Source organism: Phyllobates terribilis, unplaced genomic scaffold (assembly GCF_046119375.1).
Source record: "Phyllobates terribilis strain yellow unplaced genomic scaffold, ASM4611937v1 Scaffold_13__5_contigs__length_258822181, whole genome shotgun sequence".
Lineage (NCBI taxonomy): Eukaryota > Metazoa > Chordata > Amphibia > Anura > Dendrobatidae > Phyllobates > Phyllobates terribilis.
Genome location: NW_027362773.1, coordinates 176509131 through 176526807, shown reverse-complemented (window position 1 = coordinate 176526807; position 17677 = coordinate 176509131). Strand labels below are relative to the sequence as shown.

Genomic DNA, 17677 nt, shown 5'->3' with positions numbered 1-17677 from the left:
GTGTCTCTGCACTGAGAAGATGGAGGTTTATCTCATTTGTTCTGCTTATTTAACGTCCACATGTAAAGTGCCGCCACCCGAAACCGTAAAGAACGTACCTCTGTATGAGACAGAAGAAGTTGTGAAGTGTACTGCCTACTGCCTTGTGTACCTAAGGGTTTTGCCAAGTAAAGAGTGCGTTGTTTTTATGAAGGCACCTGGTGCCTTTGTCTTGAAGTCTAATGGGTCTGGTGAGGAATGGAATGGGGCCAGCCTGAAGGTGAAGGTACCCATAGCATAGCAACACTGCCAGCCTACACACACATCCAGAACTCTCGTTTTTTTCTGTAACATACCGGAGTGTCGGACACTCGCTTACGGCTACCACTCTGGACAACGTTACATTTACATGCCCCTTCAATTTAACAGAGAGATGGCTTTCATGTTAGTGGTCACTCTCTTCAGTCTCTTCGTATCACTTCGGTCTTGAACACGGCCTTGTCGTTCTGGTGTGAATATGTCAATCAGTGTCACCCATAATACCACACCTGATATCATTCTCAAATATGTGACAGTGCCTAATACAGAAGTTCTTCTGATGACCCATGAGTAGATTTGATGGCCTCAAAGGAGTGATGCCCCCTTGCCGCAGCTGTTCATTATTAAATAAAGTAAAACTCCTATAAAGACTATGATATAGTAATGATATTTAGGAATGAGGAATAGGCATGGAGCCCTGAAATTCCAAGAGAAACCAGGCAAAATGGTGACACATGAGAGGAGATGTCCCTAAAGGTCAGGGTGATTGGTATGCTCCAGGCTGTACTCACCCTTTGAGTGAAGGCTGTGCCATTCAGGAAGGTCTGAACACAGGACACATTGCGGCACCGCCCGCAGCATTGGGTCATGTCTTTTGGAGGCTCATACAGCTGATTCTAAGATAAGAACAGTAAAAAGTTTTCATCTATTCTTAACTCCTCAAACCAGAGAACATCGCCCATGATACACATCTACATGACAGCCCACAAGACCTGCCGTTGACCAGTCACAATGTCATGGGTTTCCTGCAGCAGACAGACAGCCAGGACACACAAAAGCCAATACTTAGATTTTGTCTGGAGCTGCAGAAACCTGCTGTATACTATAAATGCAGGGTATACGCTGTATCTTCTGTGAGATCTTGGATGATTATCGCAAGCACAGATTTTCTTGCAGGCAATGATTTTTTTGCACAATTGTTCCAAGTATTTCCAGCCGGCAGGACACAAGGACACGCACAGATCGGCAGATTCACTCACCGCTTCACACTTGGCGACACAGTTCAAAGTGGAGACATTGATAAGGTGATATCTAGTGACCGGGTCAATGGCGGATGTACAGTGTAAAGCGTGACACAATCCCTCGGCTGTGTGCTGGACCACGGTCTGCCCCGGGCGCAGGATGCCATATTCTTTACTCAAGCAAACGGTGTCCTTCACTGCAGGAAAAACAGATGAGAGGTGAGAGAATCGGCCCACTGTGCCCACACCGCCTCTCGGAGGATCTAAGGCTCACACAAATAAAAGTACTATTAAAAATACATTAAAATATACTGAAGGTACGCTGATGGCGGCCCGAGAGGGTGCATCTCGCTGCTCTCCTGATCTCCCCGTCCCTCCAACCTGAGATAAAACTGTCATCCTGATCGCAGTCCCTCGCTGGAACAGAGGAATCAGTGGAGCTTGACTTCACGGAGACTTTGCAGTAGTTTTGGAGTGATACTCACAGGTCAGTGCTTCTGTGCCCCGGACCTCCTAGCCTGGCTCCTGAGCTGCTCCTGCCACTTGGTGAGTGACTGAATCATGGAGGACAGTAATGTAGTGGTGAACAGATATTGGGAGTCTCCAGGAATAGCTGGATGAAGTGACTCCATTACCATTGCTCCCAAACATCCTGAATTCAGTGGAACTGTCCTGATTGGAGGGATCAGTCCTGCCATCCCAGCAGCTCAAGACTTTGTCAGGTCAGGGCTTTTTCACTATCTTCTCTTTCTCTCTCCGTGGCTCCTCTTTTGTGGGTATGGACAGCATCTCTGCACTGCTCACACTTGCATTAATTTAATGTACAATTTTCTTCTTTTATTCTCTGTTCTCCCCTTTACTCAAACCCTTGACCTCTTGCATTGCAGACTGCAGCTAAATCTATGAGCTATAGGCTGCAACGATCAGTTTAGGAGAATTTGGTAATCTTGAGCTGTATTGCAGACTCTGACATCACAGGCAGATTAGTGGTACATAGAAATACACTGCCATGTACAGATGTAGCTCTATGTCCCTGTATTCTAGAGTTGAAGAAAATGTCAGATTTTTTTGTTCCTATAAAACAATTACAAACATGTAATTCTTTCTTTTTGGTAAGTCTCATGGGAATCAAACCCACTACCCACAATATTGTAGATAACAACTAAACCTGATCCACAGGCTCCAGTGACATCATTGTGAGAATTTTGGATACTTGAAGCTACAGTGCAGGCTCTGAGCCCACAGTCAGATGATACTGGTACATAGAGATACATCTGTACATAGCAGTGTATCTCTGTTCTTGTATTCTAGAGGGAGAATAAAACTGTGAGAATTTTTTCTTCTTATAAGAAAAAATTATATAAAAAAATATATCACAAATCAGCAAATATCAAACATATTTGGTGTCCCTGTAATCGTAACAACCTGCAGAATACTGCAACCACATTATTTACAGTGATCGGTGAATGGTGTAAGAAAATGGAGTGATTGAGTTTTTTTCTCCATTGAATCCATAAAAAATATAATAAAAATGTAACCCTGAGGCCGTGTTCAAGCGTAGCATAAATGCTGCATTTTTTCATCACGTTTTCCACATGTTGCAATAACAATCTTCTCTGATCATTGCATGTTTGCTGCGTTCTTTATGCCCTTTTTTATATGATGCCTTTTGGTGCAGATATGAAACAGCATTTTAATGTGGTTTTTATAGTGCAGAAAAGATTTGATTCTGTACCTAAAACTGCAACAACTTTTTTTTGTTTTTGTTTGTTTTTACATGTCTTTTCAAGCTCTACATAGAAGCTTATAGAGAAAAAATGCACCAAAACAGCACAGTACAAGAGCGAGGGAGGCGTTGAACATTTAGGCCATGTTCACATGTAGTGTGAATGCTGCATTTTTTTACACAGAAATTCTGTCCAAGCAAAGTGGGTGTGATTTCATGAGAACTGCGCCCCCCCGTGGTCTACAGTCGCTGATTGAGTGAAGGCTGTGTAAGAAATATACATTCCTCACATGTAATAAAACTGTTAAACAGTTGCAAATCATGCATACGGGAGCGATTCAACCATATCACCGAGCAGCTGTAACTACTCGGCGAAAGGGTTAATAGAACATACTCGCTCAACACTACTCCTGACCAGTGCAGGGACAGCTTCCTCCCCGCCAGCAGCGCTCCTGACCAGTGCAGGGACAGCTTCCTCCCCGCCAGTAGCACTCCTGAGCAGTGCAGGGACAGCTCCCTCCCCGCCAGCAGCGCTCCTGACCAGTGCAGGGACAGCTTCCTCCCCGCCAGTAGCACTCCTGACCAGTGCAGGGACAGCTTCCTCCCCGCCAGCAGCGCTCCTGACCAGTGTAGGGACAGCTTCCTCCCCGCCAGCAGCGCTCCTGACCAGTGCAGGGACAGCTTCCTCCCCGCCAGCAGCGCTCCTGACCAGTGCAGGGACAGCTACCTCCCTGACAGCAGCGCTCCTCCCCAGTGCAGGGACAGCTTCCTCCCCGCCAGCAGCGCTCCTGACCAGTGCAGAGACAGCTTCCTCTCCGCCAGCAGCGCTCCTTACCAGTGAGGGACAGATTCCTCCCCGCCAGCAGCGCTCCTGGCCAGTGCAGGGACAGCTACCTCCCTGCCAGCAGCGCTCCTGACCAGTGCAGGGACAGCTTCTTTCCCACCAGCAGCGCTCCTGACTAGTGCAGGGACAGCTCCCTCCCTGCCAGTAGTGCTCCTGAGTCCTGACCAGTGCAGGCACAGCTACCTCCCTGCCAGCAGTGCTCCTGACCAGTGCAGGGACAGCTTCCTCCCCGCCAGCAGCGCTCCTGACCAGTGCAGAGACAGCTTCCTCCCCGCCAGCAGCGCTCCTGACCAGTGCAGGCACAGCTTCCTCCCCACCAGCAGCGCTCCTGACCAGTGCAGAGACAGCTTCCTCACTGCCAGCAGCGCTCCTGACCAGTGCAGGGACAGCTTCCTCCCCGCCAGCAGCGCTCCTGACCAGTGCAGGGACAGCTTCCTTCCCGCCAGCAGCGCTCCTGACCAGTGCAGGGACAGCTTCCTCCCCGCCAGCAGCGCTCCTGACCAGTGCAGGGACAGCTTCCTCCCCGCCAGCAGCGCTCCTGACCAGTGCAGGGACAGCTACCTCCCTGCCAGCTGCGCTCCTGACAAGTGCAGGGACAGCTTCTTCCCCGCCAGCAGCGATCCTGACCAGTGCAGGGACAGCTTCCTCCCCGCCAGCAGCGCTCCTGACCAGTGCAGAGACAGCTTCCTCGCACCAGCAGCACTCCTGACCAGTGCAGGGACAGATTCCTCGCACCAGCAGCGCTCCTGACCAGTGCAGGGACAGCTACCTCGCCACCATGAGAGCTCCTGACCAGTGCAGGGACAGGTTCCTCCCCGCCAGCAGCGCTCCTGACCAGTGCAGGGACAGCTTCCTCCCCGCCAGCAGCGCTCCTGACCAGTGCAGGGACAGCTTCCTCCCCGCCAGTAGCGCTCCTGACCAGTGCAGGGACAGCTTCCTCCCTGCCAGCAGCGCTCCTGACCAGTGCAGGGACAGCTTCCTCCCCGCCAGCAGCGCTCCAGACCAGTGCAGGGACAGCTTCCTCCCCGCCAGCAGCGCTCCTGACCAGTGCAGGGACAGCTTCCTCCCCGCCAGCAGCGCTCCTGACCAGTTCCGTTGACAGATTCCTCCCCGCCAGTACTGCTCCTGACCAGTGCAGGGACAGCTTCCTCCCCGCCAGCAGCGCTCCTGACCAGTGCAAGGACAGCTTCCTCCCCGCCAGCAGCGCTCCTGACCAGTGCAGGGACAGCTTCCTCCCCGCCAGCAGCGCTCCTGACCAGTGCAAGGACAGCTTCCTCCCCGCCAGTAGGGCTCCTGAGTCCTGACCAGTGCAGGGACAGCTTCCTCCCCACCAGTAGTGCTCCTGAGTCCTGACCAGTGCAGGAACAGCTTCCTCACCGCCAGTAGTGCTCCACAGTCCTGACCAGTGCAGGAACAGCTTCCTCCCCGCCAGTAGTGCTCCTGAGTCCTGACCAGTGCAGGAACAGCTTCCTCCCCACCAGCAGCGCTCCTGAGTCCTGACCAGTGCAGGGACAGCTTCCTCCCCGCCAGTAGTGCTCCTGAGTCCTGACCAGTGCAGGAACAGCTTCCTCCCCGCCAGCAGCGCTCCTGAGTCCTGACCAGTGCAGGGACAGCTTCTTCCCCGCCAGCAGAGCTCCTGAGTCCAGACCAGTGCAGGGGCAGCTTCCTCCCCACCAGTAGTGCTCCTGAGTCCTAACCAGTGCAGGGACAGCTTTCTCCCCGCCAGTAGTGCTCCTGAGTCCTGACCAGTGCAGGGACAGCTTCCTCCCCGCCAGTAGTGCTCCGGAGTCCTGACAAGTGCAGAGACAGCATCCTCCCCACCAGTAGTGCTCCTGAGTCCTGACCAGTGCAGGGACAGTTTCCTCCCCACCAGTAGTGCTCCTGAGTCCTGACCAGTGCAGGGACAGCTTCCTCCCCGCCAGTAGGGCTCCTGAGTCCTGACCAGTGCAGGGACAGCTTCCTCCCCGCCAATAGGGCTCCTGAGTCCTGACCAGTGCAGGGACAGCTTCCTCCCCGCCAGTAGTGCTCCTGAGTCCTGACCAGTGCAGGGACAGCTTCCTCCACACCAGTAGGGCTCCTGAGTCCTGACCAGTGCAGGGACAGTTTCCTCCCCACCAGTAGTGCTCCTGAGTCCTGACCAGTGCAGGGACAGCTTTCTCCCCGCCAGTAGTGCTCCTGAGTCCTGACCAGTGCAGGGACAGCTTCCTTCCCGCCAGCAGAGCTCCTGAGTCCTGACCAATGCAGGGACAGCTTCCTCCCCGCCAGTAGAGATCCTGAGTCCTGACCAGTGCAGGGACAGCTTCCTCCCCGCCAGTAGTGCTCCTGAGTCCTGACCAGTGCAGGGACAGCTTCCTCCCCGCCAGTAGAGATCCTGAGTCCTGACCAGTGCAGGGACAGCTTCCTCCCCGCCAGTAGAGATCCTGAGTCCTGACCAGTGCAGGGACAGCTTCCTCCCCGCCAGTAGTGCTCCTGAGTCCTGACCAGTGCAGGGACAGCTTCCTCCCCGCCAGTAGAGATCCTGAGTCCTGACCAGTGCAGAGACAGCTTCCTCTCCGCCAGCAGCGCTCCTTACCAGTGAGGGACAGATTCCTCCCCGCCAGCAGCGCTCCTGGCCAGTGCAGGGACAGCTACCTCCCTGCCAGCAGCGCTCCTGACCAGTGCAGGGACAGCTTCTTTCCCACCAGCAGCGCTCCTGACTAGTGCAGGGACAGCTCCCTCCCTGCCAGTAGTGCTCCTGAGTCCTGACCAGTGCAGGCACAGCTACCTCCCTGCCAGCAGCGCTCCTGACCAGTGCAGGGACAGCTTCCTTCCCGCCAGCAGCGCTCCTGACCAGTGCAGGGACAGCTTCCTCCCCGCCAGCAGCGCTCCTGACCAGTGCAGGGACAGCTTCCTCCCCGCCAGCAGCGCTCCTGACCAGTGCAGGGACAGCTACCTCCCTGCCAGCTGCGCTCCTGACAAGTGCAGGGACAGCTTCTTCCCCGCCAGCAGCGATCCTGACCAGTGCAGGGACAGCTTCCTCCCCGCCAGCAGCGCTCCTGACCAGTGCAGAGACAGCTTCCTCGCACCAGCAGCACTCCTGACCAGTGCAGGGACAGATTCCTCGCACCAGCAGCGCTCCTGACCAGTGCAGGGACAGCTACCTCGCCACCATGAGAGCTCCTGACCAGTGCAGGGACAGGTTCCTCCCCGCCAGCAGCGCTCCTGACCAGTGCAGGGACAGCTTCCTCCCCGCCAGCAGCGCTCCTGACCAGTGCAGGGACAGCTTCCTCCCCGCCAGTAGCGCTCCTGACCAGTGCAGGGACAGCTTCCTCCCTGCCAGCAGCGCTCCTGACCAGTGCAGGGACAGCTTCCTCCCCGCCAGCAGCGCTCCAGACCAGTGCAGGGACAGCTTCCTCCCCGCCAGCAGCGCTCCTGACCAGTGCAGGGACAGCTTCCTCCCCGCCAGCAGCGCTCCTGACCAGTTCCGTTGACAGATTCCTCCCCGCCAGTACTGCTCCTGACCAGTGCAGGGACAGCTTCCTCCCCGCCAGCAGCGCTCCTGACCAGTGCAAGGACAGCTTCCTCCCCGCCAGCAGCGCTCCTGACCAGTGCAGGGACAGCTTCCTCCCCGCCAGCAGCGCTCCTGACCAGTGCAAGGACAGCTTCCTCCCCGCCAGTAGGGCTCCTGAGTCCTGACCAGTGCAGGGACAGCTTCCTCCCCACCAGTAGTGCTCCTGAGTCCTGACCAGTGCAGGAACAGCTTCCTCACCGCCAGTAGTGCTCCACAGTCCTGACCAGTGCAGGAACAGCTTCCTCCCCGCCAGTAGTGCTCCTGAGTCCTGACCAGTGCAGGAACAGCTTCCTCCCCACCAGCAGCGCTCCTGAGTCCTGACCAGTGCAGGGACAGCTTCCTCCCCGCCAGTAGTGCTCCTGAGTCCTGACCAGTGCAGGAACAGCTTCCTCCCCGCCAGCAGCGCTCCTGAGTCCTGACCAGTGCAGGGACAGCTTCTTCCCCGCCAGCAGAGCTCCTGAGTCCAGACCAGTGCAGGGGCAGCTTCCTCCCCACCAGTAGTGCTCCTGAGTCCTAACCAGTGCAGGGACAGCTTTCTCCCCGCCAGTAGTGCTCCTGAGTCCTGACCAGTGCAGGGACAGCTTCCTCCCCGCCAGTAGTGCTCCGGAGTCCTGACAAGTGCAGAGACAGCATCCTCCCCACCAGTAGTGCTCCTGAGTCCTGACCAGTGCAGGGACAGTTTCCTCCCCACCAGTAGTGCTCCTGAGTCCTGACCAGTGCAGGGACAGCTTCCTCCCCGCCAGTAGGGCTCCTGAGTCCTGACCAGTGCAGGGACAGCTTCCTCCCCGCCAATAGGGCTCCTGAGTCCTGACCAGTGCAGGGACAGCTTCCTCCCCGCCAGTAGTGCTCCTGAGTCCTGACCAGTGCAGGGACAGCTTCCTCCACACCAGTAGGGCTCCTGAGTCCTGACCAGTGCAGGGACAGTTTCCTCCCCACCAGTAGTGCTCCTGAGTCCTGACCAGTGCAGGGACAGCTTTCTCCCCGCCAGTAGTGCTCCTGAGTCCTGACCAGTGCAGGGACAGCTTCCTTCCCGCCAGCAGAGCTCCTGAGTCCTGACCAATGCAGGGACAGCTTCCTCCCCGCCAGTAGAGATCCTGAGTCCTGACCAGTGCAGGGACAGCTTCCTCCCCGCCAGTAGTGCTCCTGAGTCCTGACCAGTGCAGGGACAGCTTCCTCCCCGCCAGTAGAGATCCTGAGTCCTGACCAGTGCAGGGACAGCTTCCTCCCCGCCAGTAGAGATCCTGAGTCCTGACCAGTGCAGGGACAGCTTCCTCCCCGCCAGTAGTGCTCCTGAGTCCTGACCAGTGCAGGGACAGCTTCCTCCCCGCCAGTAGAGATCCTGAGTCCTGACCAGTGCAGAGACAGCTTCCTCTCCGCCAGCAGCGCTCCTTACCAGTGAGGGACAGATTCCTCCCCGCCAGCAGCGCTCCTGGCCAGTGCAGGGACAGCTACCTCCCTGCCAGCAGCGCTCCTGACCAGTGCAGGGACAGCTTCTTTCCCACCAGCAGCGCTCCTGACTAGTGCAGGGACAGCTCCCTCCCTGCCAGTAGTGCTCCTGAGTCCTGACCAGTGCAGGCACAGCTACCTCCCTGCCAGCAGTGCTCCTGACCAGTGCAGGGACAGCTTCCTCCCCGCCAGCAGTGCTCCTGACCAGTGCAGAGACAGCTTCCTCCCCGCCAGTAGCGCTCCTGACCAGTGCAGGCACAGCTTCCTCCCCACCAGCAGCGCTCCTGACCAGTGCAGAGACAGCTTCCTCACTGCCAGCAGCGCTCCTGACCAGTGCAGGGACAGCTTCCTCCCCGCCAGCAGCGCTCCTGACCAGTGCAGGGACAGCTTCCTTCCCGCCAGCAGCGCTCCTGACCAGTGCAGGGACAGCGTCCTCCCCGCCAGCAGCGCTCCTGACCAGTGCAGGGACAGCTTCCTCCCCGCCAGCAGCGCTCCTGACCAGTGCAGGGACAGCTACCTCCCTGCCAGCTGCGCTCCTGACCAGTGCAGGGACAGCTTCTTCCCCGCCAGCAGCGATCCTGACCAGTGCAGGGACAGCTTCCTCCCCGCCAGCAGCGCTCCTGACCAGTGCAGAGACAGCTTCCTCGCACCAGCAGCACTCCTGACCAGTGCAGGGACAGATTCCTCGCACCAGCAGCGCTCCTGACCAGTGCAGGGACAGCTACCTCGCCACCATGAGAGCTCCTGACCAGTGCAGGGACAGGTTGCTCCCCGCCAGCAGCGCTCCTGACCAGTGCAGGGACAGCTTCCTCCCCGCCAGCAGCGCTCCTGACCAGTGCAGGGACAGCTTCCTCCCCGCCAGTAGCACTCCTGACCAGTGCAGGGACAGCTTCCTCCCTGCCAGCAGCGCTCCTGACCAGTGCAGGGACAGCTTCCTCCCCGCCAGCAGCGCTCCAGACCAGTGCAGGGACAGCTTCCTCCCCGCCAGCAGCGCTCCTGACCAGTGCAGGGACAGTTTCCTCCCCGCCAGCAGTGCTCCTGACCAGTTCCGTTGACAGATTCCTCCCCGCCAGTACTGCTCCTGACCAGTGCAGGGACAGCTTCCTCCCCGCCAGCAGCGCTCCTGACCAGTGCAAGGACAGCTTCCTCCCCGCCAGCAGCGCTCCTGACCAGTGCAGGGACAGCTTCCTCCCCGCCAGCAGCGCTCCTGACCAGTGCAAGGACAGCTTCCTCCCCGTCAGTAGGGCTCCTGAGTCCTGACCAGTGCAGGGACAGCTTCCTCCCCACCAGTAGTGCTCCTGAGTCCTGACCAGTGCAGGAACAGCTGCCTCACCGCCAGTAGTGCTCCACAGTCCTGACCAGTGCAGGAACAGCTTCCTCCCCGCCAGTAGTGCTCCTGAGTCCTGACCAGTGCAGGAACAGCTTCCTCCCCACCAGCAGCGCTCCTGAGTCCTGACCAGTGCAGGGACAGCTTCCTCCCCGCCAGTAGTGCTCCTGAGTCCTGACCAGTGCAGGAACAGCTTCCTCCCCGCCAGCAGCGCTCCTGAGTCCTGACCAGTGCAGGGACAGCTTCTTCCCCGCCAGCAGAGCTCCTGAGTCCAGACCAGTGCAGGGGCAGCTTCCTCCCCACCAGTAGTGCTCCTGAGTCCTAACCAGTGCAGGGACAGCTTTCTCCCCGCCAGTAGTGCTCCTGAGTCCTGACCAGTGCAGGGACAGCTTCCTCCCCGCCAGTAGTGCTCCGGAGTCCTGACAAGTGCAGAGACCGCATCCTCCCCACCAGTAGTGCTCCTGAGTCCTGACCAGTGCAGGGACAGTTTCCTCCCCACCAGTAGTGCTCCTGAGTCCTGACCAGTGCAGGGACAGCTTCCTCCCCGCCAGTAGGGCTCCTGAGTCCTGACCAGTGCAGGGACAGCTTCCTCCCCGCCAATAGGGCTCCTGAGTCCTGACCAGTGCAGGGACAGCTTCCTCCCCGCCAGTAGTGCTCCTGAGTCCTGACCAGTGCAGGGACAGCTTCCTCCACACCAGTAGGGCTCCTGAGTCCTGACCAGTGCAGGGACAGTTTCCTCCCCACCAGTAGTGCTCCTGAGTCCTGACCAGTGCAGGGACAGCTTTCTCCCCGCCAGTAGTGCTCCTGAGTCCTGACCAGTGCAGGGACAGCTTCCTTCCCGCCAGCAGAGCTCCTGAGTCCTGACCAATGCAGGGACAGCTTCCTCCCCGCCAGTAGAGATCCTGAGTCCTGACCAGTGCAGGGACAGCTTCCTCCCCGCCAGTAGTGCTCCTGAGTCCTGACCAGTGCAGGGACAGCTTCCTCCCCGCCAGTAGAGATCCTGAGTCCTGACCAGTGCAGGGACAGCTTCCTCCCCGCCAGTAGAGATCCTGAGTCCTGACCAGTGCAGGGACAGCTTCCTCCCCGCCAGTAGTGCTCCTGACTCCTGACCAGTGCAGGGACAGCTTCCTCCCTGCCAGTAGGGCTACTGAGTCCTGACCAGTGCAGGGACAGCTTCCTCCCTGCCAGTAGGGCTCCTGAGTCCTGACCAGTGCAGGGACAGTTTCCTCCCCACCAGTAGTGCTCCTGAGTCCTGACCAGTGCAGGGACAGCTTCCTCCCCGCCAGCAGAGCTCCTGAGTCCTGACCAGTGCAGGGACAGCTTCCTCCCCGCCAGTAGAGATCCTGAGTCCTGACCAGTGCAGGGACAGCTTCCTCCCCGCCAGTAGTGCTCCTGAGTCCTGACCAGTGCAGGGACAGCTTCCTCCCTGCCAGTAGTGCTCCTGAGTCCTGACCAGTGCAGGGACAGCTTCCTCCCCGCCAGCAGAGCTCCTGAGTCCTGACCAGTGCAGGGACAGCTTCCTCCCCGCCAGTAGTGCTCCTGAGTCCTGATCAGTGCAGGGACAGCTTCCTCCCCGCCAGTAGAGATCCTGAGTCCTGACCAGTGCAGGGACAGCTTCCTCCCCGCCAGTAGTGCTCCTGAGTCCTGACCAGTGCAGGGACAGCTTCCTCCCTGCCAGTAGTGCTCCTGAGTCCTGACCAGTGCAGGGACAGCTTCCTCCCCGCCAGTAGTGCTCCTGAGTCCTGACCAGTGCAGGGACAGCTTCCTCCCCACCAGTAGTGCTCCTGAGTCCTGACCAGTGCAGGGATAGCTTCCTCCCCGCCAGTAGGACTCCTGAGTCCTGACCAGTGCAGGGACAGCTTCCTCCCCGCCAGCAGAGCTCCTGAGTCCTGACCAGTGCAGGGACAGCTTCCTCCCCGCCAGTAGTGCTCCTGAGTCCTGACCAGTGCAGGGACAGCTTTCTCCCTGCCAGTAGTGCTCCTGAGTCCTGACCAGTGCAGGGACAGCTTCCTCCCCGCCAGTAGTGCTCCTGAGTCCTGACCAGTGCAGGGACAGCTTCCTCCCCACCAGTAGTGCTCCTGAATCCTGACCAGTGCAGGGATAGCTTCCTCCCCGCCAGTAGGACTCCTGAGTCCTGACCAGTGCAGGGACAGCTTCCTCCCCGCCAGTAGTGCTCCTGAGTCCTGACCAGTGCAGGGACAGCTTCCTCCCCACCAGTAGAGATCCTGAGTCCTGACCAGTGCAGGGACAGCTTCCTCCCCACCAGCAGAGCTCCTGAGTCCTGACCAGTGCAGGGATAGCTTCCTCCCCGCCAGTAGGACTCCTGAGTCCTGACCAGTGCAGGGACAGCTTCCTCCCCGCCAGTAGTGCTCCTGAGTCCTGACCAGTGCAGGGACAGCTTCCTCCCCACCAGTAGTGCTCCTGAGTCCTAACCAGTGCAGGGACAGCTTCCTCCACACCAGTGGGACTCCTGAGTCCTGACCAGTGCAGGGACAGCTTCCTCCCCGCCAGTAATGCTCCTGAGTCCTGACCAGTGCAGGGACAGCTTCCTCCCCACCAGTAGTGCTCCTGAGTCCTGACCAGTGCAGGGACAGCTTCCTCCCTGCCAGTAGTGCTCCTGAGTCCTGACCAGTGCAGGGACAGCTTCCTCCCCAAAAGTAGTGCTCCTGAGTCCTGATCAGTGCAGGGACAGCTTCCTCCCCGCCAGTAGTGCTCCTGAGTCCTGACCAGTGCAGGGACAGCTTCCTCCCCACCAGTAGTGCTCCTGAGTCCTGACCAGTGCAGGGACAGCTTCCTCCAAACCAGTAGTGCTCCTGAGTCCTGACTAGTACAGGGACAGCTTCCTCCCCGCCAGTAGAACTCCTGAGTCCTGACCAGTGCAGGGACAGCTTCCTCCCTGCCTGCAGTGCTCCTGAGTCCTGACCAGTGCAGGGACAGCTTCCTCCCCGCCAGTAGTGCTCCTGAGTCCTGACCAGTGCAGGGACAGCTTCCTCCCTGCCAGTAGTGCTCCTGAGTCCTGACCAGTGCAGGGACAGCTTCCTCCCCGCCAGCAGAGCTCCTGAGTCCTGACCAGTGCAGGGACAGCTTCCTCCCCGCCAGTAGTGCTCCTGAGTCCTGATCAGTGCAGGGACAGCTTCCTCCCCGCCAGTAGAGATCCTGAGTCCTGACCAGTGCAGGGACAGCTTCCTCCCCGCCAGTAGTGCTCCTGAGTCCTGACCAGTGCAGGGACAGCTTCCTCCCTGCCAGTAGTGCTCCTGAGTCCTGACCAGTGCAGGGACAGCTTCCTCCCCGCCAGTAGTGCTCCTGAGTCCTGACCAGTGCAGGGACAGCTTCCTCCCCACCAGTAGTGCTCCTGAGTCCTGACCAGTGCAGGGATAGCTTCCTCCCCGCCAGTAGGACTCCTGAGTCCTGACCAGTGCAGGGACAGCTTCCTCCCCGCCAGCAGAGCTCCTGAGTCCTGACCAGTGCAGGGACAGCTTCCTCCCCGCCAGTAGTGCTCCTGAGTCCTGACCAGTGCAGGGACAGCTTCCTCCCTGCCAGTAGTGCTCCTGAGTCCTGACCAGTGCAGGGACAGCTTCCTCCCCGCCAGTAGTGCTCCTGAGTCCTGACCAGTGCAGGGACAGCTTCCTCCCCACCAGTAGTGCTCCTGAGTCCTGACCAGTGCAGGGATAGCTTCCTCCCCGCCAGTAGGACTCCTGAGTCCTGACCAGTGCAGGGACAGCTTCCTCCCCGCCAGTAGTGCTCCTGAGTCCTGACCAGTGCAGGGACAGCTTCCTCCCCACCAGTAGAGATCCTGAGTCCTGACCAGTGCAGGGACAGCTTCCTCCCCACCAGCAGAGCTCCTGAGTCCTGACCAGTGCAGGGATAGCTTCCTCCCCGCCAGTAGGACTCCTGAGTCCTGACCAGTGCAGGGACAGCTTCCTCCCCGCCAGTAGTGCTCCAGAGTCCTGACCAGTGCAGGGACAGCTTCCTCCACACCAGTGGGACTCCTGAGTCCTGACCAGTGCAGGGACAGCTTCCTCCCCGCCAGTAATGCTCCTGAGTCCTGACCAGTGCAGGGACAGCTTCCTCCCCACCAGTAGTGCTCCTGAGTCCTGACCAGTGCAGGGACAGCTTCCTCCCTGCCAGTAGTGCTCCTGAGTCCTGACCAGTGCAGGGACAGCTTCCTCCCCAAAAGTAGTGCTCCTGAGTCCTGATCAGTGCAGGGACAGCTTCCTCCACGCCAGTAGTGCTCCTGAGTCCTGACCAGTGCAGGGACAGCTTCCTCCCCACCAGTAGTGCTCCTGAGTCCTGACCAGTGCAGGGACAGCTTCCTACCCACCAGTAGGGCTCTTGAGTTCTGACCAGTGCAGGGACAGCTTTCTCCCTGCCAGTAGGACTCCTGAGTCCTGACCAGTGCAGGGACAGCTTCCTCCAAACCAGTAGCGCTCCTGAGTCCTGACTAGTACAGGGACAGCTTCCTCCCCGCCAGTAGAACTCCTGAGTCCTGACCAGTGCAGGGACAGCTTCCTCCCTGCCTGTAGTGCTCCTGAGTCCTGACCAGTGCAGGGACAGCTTCCTACCCGCCAGTAGGACTCCTGAGTCCTGACCAGTACAGGGATAGCTTTATCCCCGCCAGTAGTGCTCCTGAGTCCTGACCAGTGCAGGGACAGCTTCCTCCACACCAGTGGGACTCCTCAGTCCTGACCAGTGCAGGGACAGCTTCCTCCCTGCCGGTAGTGCTCCTGAGTCCTGACCAGTGCAGGGACAGCTTCCTCCCCGCCAGTAGGACTCCTGAGTACTGACCAGTGCAGGGACAGCTTCCTCCCCGCCAGTAGTGCTCCTGAGGCCTGACCACTGCAGGGACAGCTTCCTCCCCACCAGTAGGGCTCCTGAGTCCTGACCAGTGCAGGGACAGCTTCCTCCCCACCAGTAGTGCTCCTGAGTTCTGACCAGTGCAGGGACAGCTTCCTCCCCGCCAGTAGCGCTCCTGAGTCCTGACCAGTGCAGGGACAGCTTCCTCCCTGCCAGTAGTGCTCCTGAGTCCTGACCAGTGCAGGGACAGCTTCCTCCCTGCCAGTAGTGCTCCTGAGTCCTGACCAGTGCAGGGACAGCTTACTCCCTGCCAGTAGGGCTCCTGAGTCCTGACCAGTGCAGGGACAGTTTCCTCCCCACCAGTAGTGCTCCTGAGTCCTGACCAGTGCAGGGACAGCTTCCTCCCCGCCAGCAGAGCTCCTGAGTCCTGACCAGTGCAGGGACAGCTTCCTCCCCGCCAGTAGAGATCCTGAGTCCTGACCAGTGCAGGGACAGATTCCTCCCCACCAGTAGTGCTCCTGAGTCCTGACCAGTGCAGGGACAGCTTCCTCCCTGCCAGTAGTGCTCCTGAGTCCTGACCAGTGCAGGGACAGCTTCCTCCCTGCCAGTAGTGCTCCTGAGTCCTGACCAGTGCAGGGACAGCTTCCTCCCTGCCAGTAGGGCTCCTGAGTCCTGACCAGTGCAGGGACAGTTTCCTCCCCACCAGTAGTGCTCCTGAGTCCTGACCAGTGCAGGGACAGCTTCCTCCCCGCCAGCAGAGCTCCTGAGTCCTGACCAGTGCAGGGACAGCTTCCTCCACACCAGTAGGGCTCCTGAGTCCTGACCAGTGCAGGGACAGCTTCCTCCCCACCAGTAGTGCTCCTGAGTCCTGACCAGTGCAGGGACAGCTTTCTCCCCGCCAGTAGTGCTCCTGAGTCCTGACCAGTGCAGGGACAGCTTCCTTCCCGCCAGCAGAGCTCCTGAGTCCTGACCAATGCAGGGACAGCTTCCTCCCCGCCAGTAGAGATCCTGAGTCCTGACCAGTGCAGGGACAGCTTCCTCCCCGCCAGTAGTGCTCCTGAGTCCTGACCAGTGCAGGGACAGCTTCCTCCCCGCCAGTAGAGATCCTGAGTCCTGACCAGTGCAGGGACAGCTTCCTCCCCGCCAGTAGAGATCCTGAGTCCTGACCAGTGCAGGGACAGCTTCCTCCCCGCCAGTAGTGCTCCTGACTCCTGACCAGTGCAGGGACAGCTTCCTCCCTGCCAGTAGGGCTACTGAGTCCTGACCAGTGCAGGGACAGCTTCCTCCCTGCCAGTAGGGCTCCTGAGTCCTGACCAGTGCAGGGACAGTTTCCTCCCCACCAGTAGTGCTCCTGAGTCCTGACCAGTGCAGGGACAGCTTCCTCCCCGCCAGCAGAGCTCCTGAGTCCTGACCAGTGCAGGGACAGCTTCCTCCCCGCCAGCAGAGCTCCTGAGTCCTGACCAGTGCAGGGACAGCTTCCTCCCCGCCAGTAGAGATCCTGAGTCCTGACCAGTGCAGGGACAGCTTCCTCCCCGCCAGTAGTGCTCCTGAGTCCTGACCAGTGCAGGGACAGCTTCCTCCCTGCGAGTAGTGCTCCTGAGTCCTGACCAGTGCAGGGACAGCTTCCTCCCCGCCAGCAGAGCTCCTGAGTCCTGACCAGTGCAGGGACAGCTTCCTCCCCGCCAGTAGTGCTCCTGAGTCCTGATCAGTGCAGGGACAGCTTCCTCCCCGCCAGTAGAGATCCTGAGTCCTGACCAGTGCAGGGACAGCTTCCTCCCCGCCAGTAGTGCTCCTGAGTCCTGACCAGTGCAGGGACAGCTTCCTCCCTGCCAGTAGTGCTCCTGAGTCCTGACCAGTGCAGGGACAGCTTCCTCCCCGCCAGTAGTGCTCCTGAGTCCTGACCAGTGCAGGGACAGCTTCCTCCCCACCAGTAGTGCTCCTGAGTCCTGACCAGTGCAGGGATAGCTTCTTCCCCGCCAGTAGGACTCCTGAGTCCTGACCAGTGCAGGGACAGCTTCCTCCCCGCCAGCAGAGCTCCTGAGTCCTGACCAGTGCAGGGACAGCTTCCTCCCCGCCAGTAGTGCTCCTGAGTCCTGACCAGTGCAGGGACAGCTTCCTCCCTGCCAGTAGTGCTCCTGAGTCCTGACCAGTGCAGGGACAGCTTCCTCCACACCAGTGGGACTCCTCAGTCCTGACCAGTGCAGGGACAGCTTCCTCCCTGCCGGTAGTGCTCCTGAGTCCTGACCAGTGCAGGGACAGCTTCCTCCCCGCCAGTAGGACTCCTGAGTACTGACCAGTGCAGGGACAGCTTCCTCCCCGCCAGTAGTGCTCCTGAGTCCTGACCACTGCAGGGACAGCTTCCTCCCCACCAGTAGGGCTCCTGAGTCCTGACCAGTGCAGGGACAGCTCCCTCCCCACCAGTAGTGCTCCTGAGTTCTGACCAGTGCAGGGACAGCTTCCTCCCCGCCAGTAGCGCTCCTGAGTCCTGACCAGTGCAGGGACAGCTTCCTCCCTGCCAGTAGTGCTCCTGAGTCCTGACCAGTGCAGGGACAGCTTCCTCCCTGCCAGTAGTGCTCCTGAGTCCTGACCAGTGCAGGGACAGCTTACTCCCTGACAGTAGGGCTCCTGAGTCCTGACCAGTGCAGGGACAGTTTCCTCCCCACCAGTAGTGCTCCTGAGTCCTGACCAGTGCAGGGACAGCTTCCTCCCCGCCAGCAGAGCTCCTGAGTCC

At 59.2% G+C, this 17677-nt stretch overlaps 1 protein-coding gene across 1 annotated transcript in view; it reads right to left on the bottom strand.

The window, feature by feature from the left end:
* The window catches only part of OTOG (otogelin), a 650929-nt gene that overhangs the window by 48772 nt on the left and 584480 nt on the right, over nt 1-17677 (bottom strand). Inside the window, exons 50-51 of the mRNA XM_073657941.1 lie at nt 1278-1456; nt 810-914 (exon numbers count right to left, since the gene is read on the bottom strand). Coding sequence (XP_073514042.1) covers nt 810-914; nt 1278-1456 — 284 coding nt within the window. The remainder of the gene's footprint in view (nt 1-809; nt 915-1277; nt 1457-17677) is intronic.